We start from the raw sequence: 11,570 nt of genomic DNA on the forward strand, positions 1-11,570 counted from the left end.
CAGCAAAGGCACCGTTGATATTGTAAAAACCAAAGTGACATGTGATTGTCAAGCACACACCCAGAGACAGTGTGTGTTACACTGTGCCCCTGATTTATCACACACAGTGTCAGTGCGTTCATATATCACAAGGGGCTGTCGTTTGATGTCGTATCAAGTGAACCTATATTTCTGTCATTCCCAGCACTTAAATGTCTTTATCATAATTAACCATCTACAGTGGAGGAAAGGACGAGAGACCGAAAAGACAAAGAATTAAATGATCTCAAATCGAGCAAAGTGTCTTTTGAAAAAAACACAAATGAAAAACAGACTTTTCCAGGTCTGATTGAATCCAGACTCATCTTCTTGGTCCAGTTTCAGTTCGCCATTATTATGAGGAAGTGATACAATAACACATGCACAACTTCTGGTTTTGAACTATAGTTTAACCTGATAATAAGAAGCTCACAAACACAATATCCAGAGTACTGTAAGAAATGTGGGGTAGCGGTGAATCTTATGAAAAAAGAACAAAATAAGATTGATTCTTGGAAGCTTTTGAAACATGATGCAGAAACTAAAAGGAATGTTCTGGTTTTTATGGTTTTCGTTCCTTTTGGCTCAACGTTCAACACACATTTCTCACACGTTTCCAATCACCACACGACAAAAAAACATTCCACCTTCAAAAACCTGAACAGAAAACCTAAAATTCTCATTGCTAAGTATCGTTTTCAAATGACCTGTGAGAGAAAATAGATTAATTAATGTTGTTTCTCTCTGCAGGATATAGCCTTGTTAATCTTCATGCATTGTTCCTAAAATGGTTCAGCAGGCAGATCTTCAAACAATCAAATATGCAAACTATGATGTGTCTTATTAGAAACAGTAAAGCTAAAGTCCTCCCTCAGGGATACTAATATGAACCTTTCTGTGTCGAAGCTTTACAGACCAAATAAAATAGTTTTCAAGCAGCCGTAGATAATTTGTGGTTTCTGTCTGAGACAGTGAACGGTAGATTTACCCAGAACATATCTTAAAGCTGCAGGAATAGAGTGAAACCCTGCAAACCCTGCATCCCTCCAGGACCAGCAGCCTTTGTTTGACTTCAGCTATAAACTGAACAAAGATGATTGTATGTAAACGAACGGCTTCAGCGACACAGAGTGAAAACAGGGGGATGAAATTAAAACCACAATGTAGGGAGATTTAAAAACAACTAGGCCATGAACGTTAACAGTGAATAAAGACAAGTACGGGCTCTGAATAATACCTGGAAGGACTTTCCATCCATCTCAAAAGCTTATTTTTCCCTTTGTGAACCATGGCTAACACAACGACCTCATCACAAAGATACAGAACAGAAAGGAAGACAGAAGCTTTCTGCAACCAATCCTGCTCTGTTCTACTACTCAGCTGATATCTGCTGCTACACATATCTGCTTGATACTGAATTATCTCTGTGGACAATACAATACACAACAATATTGTATTAAACTTGTTGTTTACTTGCTTCTAAAACTAGAAGAGTAGAGTTTCTGATGTTGACCAATCATATACATATATATACATAGGCCTTCCATATACAGTATATATATATATATATTATACAGTATATATATATATATATATATATATATATATATATATATATGCCCAAATCTGGGCATTTATACAAACCAAATATGGTCACTTTATTTTATATGTTTTAAACACTTTTACTACACTACCACTATGGTGTAATTAAAAGTTTTACTACACCAGCCATTGCTTATTATCTGACCCCAAACATTTCTCTACTTAAAATATAATATAATATAATATAATGTAATATATTATAATATAATATAATGTAATCAAGCCAGAGCATCTATGTTTTTAACATTTTGTTTCCATACATGCTCTACATTAACTACAGGAAATTTAAAAAGCGATATCATACAAATATTTTGGAAACATAGTTTATTCAACTGTGTTTGGTTTCCTCACAGAAAATCCAAGAGCAGTAACCGAGTCAAAGGCCACATGAGAAATCACGGTGAAAAGACAAACCTGAACAAAATGTCATTTTCTCAGAACATGAATTCAATCAACATGACCGCGCTGCCAAGTTGACTTTGTATTGTTCTTCTTTAAAAAAAGCATTTATCAACTTCAAAACACCTTAACTGCAAAAGCTGTAGTTTATTATCAAAGAATGGTACCATGGGATGCATGCAAGTAATGCAAATGTAGTATACAAAGCAGCGATGTGCATGACAGGGGACAGAGAGGAATTAAAGTCACATAAAGAAAAAATTTGACTCATGAGTTCTGAAAAACAAAGAGACATTCAGTCAGAGGAAGTATTTTTGAGGATAACACCAGTGTTACTTGTGTCATTCATTCTATTTCCTAACACCAGGAACATGTAAATCCTGCTGTAGTTTAGGGCTTGAAGTGATTCCCTAAAGACAATGGACATTTTCATTTCACTACAGGAATGATTATCATTGGAGTCAATCACTGGGACTCATTAGAATATAGGTATGGAGTTTCAAGTGGGTAAATATTGACAGACAAGGAATTAACGCTGGAATCAAAAAATCATGTAAGATACTGAAAATTCAACTGCAACTATTTTACAATTTGATCATCTTTTCTCACAAAGGCATTAAACACTGAGTATGCAATCCTTATTATAGCTGGTCCTTTGCACAGCAATGGATTCATCATTGTACCCATATTATATTCTACATGCTAAACACTGGAACATACAAGACAGACAACAAAGTGACGCAACATCTGAAACGAGACTTTGGAGAACTTAAGCTGCTGCTTACTCCGTTATATCTGTATTCAATCACAAGTTAGGAATGTTTAAAGTGTGTGTTCTTTTTTATATCAAAGCATACACATTGATTTCTTTTTATAGAACTTTTTTTAATTTACTTTTTATATTGTTTATTGTAATTTTATTTATTTTTATTTCAACATGAATATTCATTTGTATTTACTTGCTTGATGCTGACTGAAGTTGACTTTTTGCAAGATATGTTACCAAAACCTTTTCAAAATGTTTCCAATTTACCCAACTTTAGATTTGTTGAAGATTTGTTTGTATTTAATTGATAAAGATATCATATGATACCCTGGATTTTAATCACATCTACGTCCGTAATTCAAAAGTTGGGATATTATGACATTTAAATCCACAGGGGATGAGCTGTCATGATCGTACAGAGGGGTCAGGGAAAGGCCATAGATTGGAGGGAGGTCCTTATTCAAACATGATATCTTGAGCTTGGCGCAGGCACATGACAGACTCAAGGGGCATGTTGCTGTGTGTGATGTTGTTGGCGTCCAGACGCAGATGCTTCAGATGGGAAAAGGTGTTTATATCAGTGAACTTGCAGAAACTTGACATGTCGATCTCTGCAGAGAATAAAAAAGGAGAGAAAGTTATGGAAGTTGGTAGAAAAAAACGAAATGAAGAGCAATGTTTTCACAAGAGGGTCCTTGTTTTTTTGGTAAACTTACCTTGAACTTGGGCAAATATAAGTTTATCCAATCAAATGTGATTTAGGCTAAACCTGACCATCAGACAAAACCACACTGGAGCTAATGTGTAGCTCAGTAACGTTAGCAAAATGTGTATTACTGCATTTTACACTTTTTGCCAAATCACACACAGAGGTAGTGTGCCCACATATTCTGTTCTGTTTCTGTCACTGATGAAGCTTAAGACGCTCCTTCGAGAAAAGACATTTTGAGGAAATATTTGAAAATGCAGTTTATAGCCACTCACTGTTGATCTCGTTGGCCTGAAGGTAGAGTTGCTCCAGATGCAGGTTGATCTCAGGGATGGACTGCAGCCTGTTGAACGACAGGTCCAGCTCCACCAGTGATGATACATTGAAAACTCCAGCAGGGATCCCACCGTCCGCCAGCTTGTTGTGGGAGATCCTTAGGTACTGCAGCGCGGGCAGCTTGTTCAGGTATCCGGCTCCAACACTGTCAATGTCGTTGTAGTCAGCATAGAGGATTTCCAGTGAACTGGGGACACCGGCCGGCAGCTTCTTCAGCTTGTTGTGGCTCACATCCAGGGACAGCAGCTTCTTCAGCCCTTTGAATGCCCCACTGAGAGAATCAGAGGTGAGCTGATTGTGCTGAAGGTTGATGGAAGTCAAATTTTCTTTGTCGTTCAGAAGTCCAGAGGGGAACTTGGACAACTTGTTGTCCATTATCTTCAGCTCATCGAGGGACTTTGAGGGAGGGATGACTGGCTCTGTGAGGTTGTTGTAGCTGAAGAATAGCTTCTCCAGGGCAGTGAGTTTGTCGATTGTTCCCTTTGCTATTTTAGCATTGGTGATCTGGTTGTTGTCAAGAACAAGCCAGCGAAGTTCAGCAGTAACGTTATCAAACACTCCTGCAGTGATCTCTTCAATCTGGTTGTTCTGGAGGTACAGGTACTTGATCCCTGTTGGGACTACGGGAACAGACTTGAGCTTGCGGCTGTCACAATACATGGCAGAGGGGAAGAGGATGGGGCACTCGCATTCACGATTACAGTTGGGCCCTGATGGTCCCAGCATGGAAACAGGCTCGTAGTCGTAATCAGAATACTGGCACAGGGCCACAGTGACCAGTACAGCCAACAGGGGAACACGTAGAAGAGACATGGCTCCTGGGGATCCAACAAACAGAGTGGAAGGGGAGGCAGGGAAAAAAGATGGAACAGTTAGAGGTTGGAGTAACAAAACTCAATAAACTCTGAATCTTCAACAAGAAAGGACAAATGCAGTTGATTAACTGAAACCCCTGCAGGTGTGATTCACATCAGTCGTGATTAAACACAAAATGAATCAGAAATATACATAATAAAGTAAATAAAAGAAAGAAAAACTCATTTTTAAACTTAGATGACAAAACGTATGACAGTCCTACCCCCTGACACAAACCACACCCACTCTCCTGAGTGTTAGTGTATATAATCAATAAAGAGTTCATGTCAGCTGATTTCTTGCTTCAGTTATTTGTGTCAAGCCACATCATTGTAGCTTAAACCAAACTGTGCTGCTCCAACACTATCATCTTGAGTGATTTCTACATAAACCACCAATGGGAGCAAAGCAGATGTTTCAATGATAAACAAAATACATACATAATAAATGTATTAGAAATCTTAAAGATGTGTTTTGGTGCATGAAGAACTAAACCCAGACCTAGTTTAGGGTCATTGTTGTAGAAAATCCACCATGCAAACAATGCATAACCAGAATAATGAATTCCAGATCCATGAAAAATGCAGACAGACCCTGGATCCAAGTGCAACAGATTTTTTTCCATGACTAAAGTTTCCCAAATCTATGAAAGAGTCATTAAAAGCCCCTTTAGATCCATATAAACATGTAACGATTTAGGCAAATACATCATCGTCGATGTTCTTGATTCAATATACAAACTCTAAAACTTGTTTTTTGTTCCATGCATTAGTATTCTAGCCTCCTCTGTTGTAGCTCTAGCCCATGCCCATCTGATAATCCCATCCAGACAACAGAAATAAAGAGGAATAATCAAACAGGAAATCACAAAGCCTTGCCTCCATATGTAAGCTTACCTGCGCTTCTCTCTGTTCGTGTGTGTGGGGTGGAGGGCCAGTAGGTAAGAACACTGTGGTGTTCAAAAACTGGAGGTCTCTGGAGAAAAACACAGAGGGAGAGAGGGGGAGGAGAGAGAGAGAGAGAGCGAGAGAGAGAGAGAAAGAGGTAGATGGAGAGACAGAGAGGGAAAATCTGAGGAGGGGGGAGGAGAGGAGGTTTCTGCTTCCTGGAGTTGGTCAAGTCGTCATATGAATCGAAGATGACATCAGTGTAAATGTCTGGGGAGCATCATCTAAAGACTGTTAACTAACCTGGAGCAGGTGCAACAGGACTCCACCTCAAAAGCTTAATATCTGTAGAGACTGATGACTCCTCCACCGTCACAAATCAACCTCCTCTTTTTATTGTCCTCCCAACAAAGTGTTTGCAAGTTCACCTTGGCGCTGGGTAGATGGCGCATGGAAAAGTCTTAAAAGGCAGGAGAAGCCATGTGTGGAAAAATTGTGAAAATGATCTCTGGCAGCCATTTAACCCAGACGCCGGTTATGGAGAAGACTAAATTCAATCGTACCTCCTGGGCTGTGAATGAGGCTTTGGAAAATCTGACAGAAAAAGGTTATGAGACGGCCAGAGAGGACTTACGTAACACTGGAAGCAAACATCTCTCCTGTTTTTGACGAGGGCATGAAAGGTGGGTGGTGAAAGCAGATCCAATCGATCCCATGTGTCTTTACTATGAATTATTCCTCTCTTCAGTGTTGCACCCACACATTTTCTTGCCCATGCACTTAAAAGCCCTGCAATCTTCCAGTTCTACAGTGAGCAAGTAGTCATAGAATTAACATGGGTAGGGTTCCACTTATCTGTAAGATGGAGTTGAGGAAGAACCGAGTAGGGGGAGAAAATGGCCAAATGTTTCTCCCATTTGCTGGTGGACATCCATCAAGCCGTCAGAGCATGCTGGGAATTGACACCTGGATTTAATTGGTCGCGGTCTGTTACTCTACTCGAAAAGCACACTAAGAGACCATCTTGTGGAAAAGCTTCATTCTTCACATTCTTACTCGAAAATATCTGATTTCCCAACAAATGTCAGAGGGGAAATGTCTTGATTTCTGCATATTTTTCTCGGTCTCCCACTCCAGATAATCGTAACAGTAATTCGAGACGTTCAACTCCCTTTGCAGGATTGTTACGTCCATTCTAGCATCTGATAGGTCATCTCACCTCTTTTCACTGAGAAACCACTCCACCCAAGTCACAGAGCTCAAACATCTATTATCTGTCTGTGCCCAGATCATCTCCATCTTTACTGAATTTGTGGAACTCAACCCTGAGCCGAAACTGAAACAATCTTTACCTGCGGTTCATCTGGTTTTTGAAAGTTTCAGGTTGCAGCCTACTTAGGATGCAGCCCCTGAACTGGACAAGCCTCAATGTGCCATTCAACCAATGTGGCCTGCGACTGCACTGATTCATGGTTTTAATTCAAGGCATCGATTTACTGATTGTAATATAATTTAAAGACGGGAATGTATCATTTGCTTGCATTACCTTCGTCTTTCTACGGGTAAAGAATGGACGAACCCCTCAGAAGCATCTGCTCCTTTGTTCCAGACACAAGCCCTTCGTCAGCAAACAGCCCAAAACATTTATTTTGCTGAAGTTGGTGTGTTTCCATCTCTGTTAAAGTTTTCACGTGAACCCTGACTCAAGCTGTTCCAGACGGCTGTGGAAAACAAACATTCTGTCATTTAGCTTAGTCACTGTGCTTTGTGTTGATGTCTCATGCTCTTATGTCCTTTCCATCCGACCAGATGGTAGACGTGGACTCTCTTTATACTTTGTTTGAACTTGACTGCAGTTTGTTTGATTCTCCTCTAATTGTGAGGGGTTATAATAACGTGTGGTGATGTCCGATGCCCCCGGGGTCTCCCACACACACACACACACACACACAGCCAGAGACGGACATGTTGCTTTTCAGCATTTTAATTGTGAACACTCACGTGAGCAAACATAAATGAAACAAACACAAATTATCCCACACAACCGCTTCAGGCTTCTCGTGTCAGCCTCTTCCAGACTGTCCCCGTGGGTCTGTCTTCATGTCTGTCTTCAGGATCAATCAGCTGACAGCTCTCACCTGCGCTGATTGACCCTCTGCTGCAGGGGGAGGGGCCCCCAGCCCCCCTCCATGCCCACATGATGCAATGTCACAAATCACTTGATCAGTATCTGGTGAAGAAACGTGGAAACGCCTCGGACAGTCGGCTTTAATGGCTCCATGTAGTTTTTTTTTTGTCCTCAAAGCTTTTGACTTTAAAGCTGGATTGATCAACAAAGCAGGAAATGCTCTGAACTCATTTTTTAGAAGTTTTCGCACAGTAAGAGCATTTATTATTTGTATAGTTTGGATTTTAAAGTCGTGGATCATAACAGAAGCTTTAATTTATCTTATTTTAAAGAAAATTATCGAAGGGGACCAGTGCAGGGATGCGACGCTCAACACCGATGTTTGGAAGAGATTAGAAACGATCCCTTTTCAAGGCTCTTATTTTGAAACACGAGACAGGCAGGACTTGTGTTAAGCTCTCTCCATGTTAGCAGATGGGACATTTGAGGTTCTTATCACAATGATTTATGTTCAAGTTTCTGTTGTTGACACTATAAAAAGGGGGTGAAATGTCACAGTTGAACAGTGGAGGTTCTTTAAAAACAACATCTGATCTTTTTTCCTTCAAGTGAATAACTTGAACTGTCCGTGTGTGATTTACGGCACAAGTAGCAACACTGCAAACGCTGTAAATCAGAACATGAAAGGTAAGAACTGGCACACGAGACGATCTGGCACGTGGGAAATTGCACAAACCATCATCCGTGTCAACATCACACAGAGAAAAAACTTTACAACTGAGATACTCATGCACGCGCTCCGACAGAGGTGCACAGATGGAGACCCAGGCAAGCATATTAGCAAACAGGGATATTCTTAGACGTCCTGGCACGGACACACAGAAGCTTCTAATAAAATCTCAGACGTTGCCCAGACACCACCTTCTGTTCCCACCATGCGGTCGGGTGGTAAGCGCTTAAAGCTCTCATCCCCCGGCAGGCCGGGTGATTCTCTCACCCGGTCGCATTGACTCCCATGTGCCACAAGAGTCGACCGGCACCAAGAAGATCAGCTCAAGCCTTCACTGCCACCTGAGTCACAGGCTCCCATGTATCTGCCAGAGGAGCGGAGTCTGTCGACAAAGCTTCCCCTTCAGTCTGGCTTCTGACGAACAACAGCCTTTTACACATTTTGATTTCTCATCATTAACTACTTTATTTATTCTCACTGTATCTCTTTTATCTCAACTTCTTTATTTTTTCTATTTTAGATTTTTATTCCACACTTTTACTGGCCATTATTATTATACGCATTAAATTTTTGAATTTATTTTTATTTATTTATTTATTTACTGCATGCATTAATCTCAAATAGTTATTTTGAATTGTTTCTTTTCTTGCTTGTTTCTTTTTTCCACGTCTGTCTTATTATCACATTGTCAATCATATGTGCAGCACTAACATGCATGAAAGGTTCTATATAAATAAAGTTTAATTTGATATAGTTTCTAATTACGGGTCTACTGGATATAAAATGTTACATACACAGCAATAAAATGCGCAGACTGTTTGGTGAATGTCAGGATTCACAGATTGAAAATAACCTCCTGCCTGAATCTGCTGCACATTTGCTTTCCAGAGAGATCTCAGCACTCAGACTTGGGGAAGCAGCTCAGGTTACGTTGGTTGCATAAGCGCCACAAGGCAACAACTTAACGCAGGGACACACCGGCATCGGCACGTTAAACACTTAAATCACAACACACACAGACAGTGGCACAGAGCCTAAAGCTAGAACTCCAAGTGCTGATGGTGCAGCAGATCAGACCAGGGGGTCAAGTTGCATTGAGAGAGAGAGAGAGAGATAGCATATAAAGAAGGAGTACTGATGAACACCACCAGGGGGCAACAGATGGGATGAGGTCCAGAGTTTAAACACTGAAGCTTTTCAGTCTGAAAAACAACACACAAGACCTGAGTCACATCAGAGGCTGAAGAGTCTGACTTTCAAATGTTCCCGATTCTAAAGAGACTCTTTATTTTCAATTGTTTCTTAATTCATTCTCACATTCAAGTGACACGTTTCACTACAGGGTGATGATTTAAAGGTAAAATAATAATAATATAGTAAGTTATAGAATGAAGAAGGTTTTTTCATGTATTCGTTTCTTTTCAGTCTAAAGACCTCAGTCACACCAGCTGCTCTATTTTTATTTTTGCATTAATTGTAATTTGATTCAGAGTCATAGTTTTAAGTGAAGGGGGCAGTTTTTGTGTGGAGTGCCATACGTGACACATGTACCTCCTGGGCTATTTATAAAAGAATGAATATGATTAATCTATTTGTTTTCCTCCAACATTTCCAATCTCTTGTCATATGAACAGTTCTGAGTGTGAATTTAAAGAATCTAATGAAATTCAGTTTTCAAATATTGTTTAAAAATAGTTGTAGATAAATATGAACGCTGATGAATGATTATATCACTGATACATCATTTAGGATTTACTGTGATACTGGGCTCTTATGTATTTGTGTTGGAGATGTTAATAAGTAAGTTATGTGCAGTCATGTGTATCCTTCCTTTAAATCAATTTAAATCCGATTCTTTTAAATCAAAACTTAAATGTGCTTTCATTGTGCAGCATTTCCTGATTTGACCTAATTCTAGTTTTTATTATTTTATTGTATTTCAGTGTTTTCATCTTTTTATATCTGAGTTTTCATTCATTAGTTATTTTTATGCATGTGTACTTGTGTGTTTTATTTATTTGTGAAGCACTTTTTGCTGCTGTTTTCAGAAGTGCTATAAAGATTATTATATTTTTGATCATTATTATAAGTTCAGATTTAGCCTACACCCTCTTGGTCAATTGTTTTGTTTTTGTTGTTGTTCCTATTATATAGACAACCATATTAATAAATAAATACATGAATATAATAGTAATAATAATAAGTAATTATAGATAAATGTACCGTACAGTGAAGTATGAGAATAAAGAAAAATCGACATTTTTACGATCATCGTTTCTATACAACATATTTCAGAAGTCTCCAGCACCACACGTCTCCGGGGAGCTCCGTCTTTTTTCTTTAACCAAAACGTTTCCCATTACAGTCACGTAAATGACTGAAGGGCGATAAATCACTGGTGGCTCACGGGCCAGAAATGTTCCTTGTGCAAATATTTTTGTTCACTTCGGTCCACAAATCCCATCGATATGAATTAGAGCTAAGTAGAAGTGAACCCTTCAAGTGAGTGGTCTTGATTAATGTGGTGGTGGGACGGCTCAGTGACCGACACTGTTGCCGTGCAGCAACAAGTCCTATTGTTGAACCTGCCGGAGTGTGTTGAGTTTGTGTGTTGTCTGTGTGTCAGTGTGGTTTCCTCAGGGAGCTCCGGTTTCCTCCAACAAACCATAGACACGAGGGACTGCAGGCTCTAAACTGAATGCGTCGGCTGTCTATTTGTTTACACAGACGCATATAAGCCCTGTTAATGTATATACAGTACATCCTGTGATGGACCCTGACTCTTGGCCAATGCATGCTGGGAATAGCACCAGCCACCAGATTCTAGTTTGGGATTCTGTCACAGGAGGCTGTCACTGATTTCATTTACAATGCTGTTTTGATCAAATTCAAAAAGGTTAATCACACACACACACACGATTCCTGTGAAACGAACACCTGTAATGTGCCGAACGCAGAAGAAGAACCGGAGCTGTATCTTTGACCGGATGGAGGAGTTCGGTCTCGCTGGTGTGTCGTAACATCTGTGCCGTTATTGTTACCAGATGACAAGAACCCAGCGCTTTGTTCAAAGCGTCTGACAGGAGAGGACGTGATGGATGGCTCGGCTGGAAGCTGAAATATGTATAAAAAGCCAGATT

At 39.9% G+C, this 11,570-nt stretch overlaps 1 protein-coding gene across 1 annotated transcript; it reads right to left on the minus strand.

Moving 5' to 3' along the window:
- Positions 1-1,927: 1,927 nt before the first annotated feature.
- Positions 1,928-5,660, minus strand: lum (lumican). Its single transcript, XM_020092219.2, has 3 exons — positions 5,582-5,660; positions 3,770-4,648; positions 1,928-3,396 (listed from the first exon to the last, which is right to left on the minus strand). The coding sequence occupies exons 2-3, from the start codon at positions 4,641-4,643 to the stop codon at positions 3,242-3,244; spliced, it is 1,029 nt and encodes a 342-aa protein (XP_019947778.1). The 5' UTR covers positions 4,644-4,648; positions 5,582-5,660; the 3' UTR covers positions 1,928-3,241.
- Positions 5,661-11,570: the final 5,910 nt, after the last annotated feature.

The sequence above is a fragment of the Paralichthys olivaceus genome, chromosome 23 (genome assembly GCF_024713975.1).
Source record: "Paralichthys olivaceus isolate ysfri-2021 chromosome 23, ASM2471397v2, whole genome shotgun sequence".
Classification (NCBI taxonomy): domain Eukaryota; kingdom Metazoa; phylum Chordata; class Actinopteri; order Pleuronectiformes; family Paralichthyidae; genus Paralichthys; species Paralichthys olivaceus.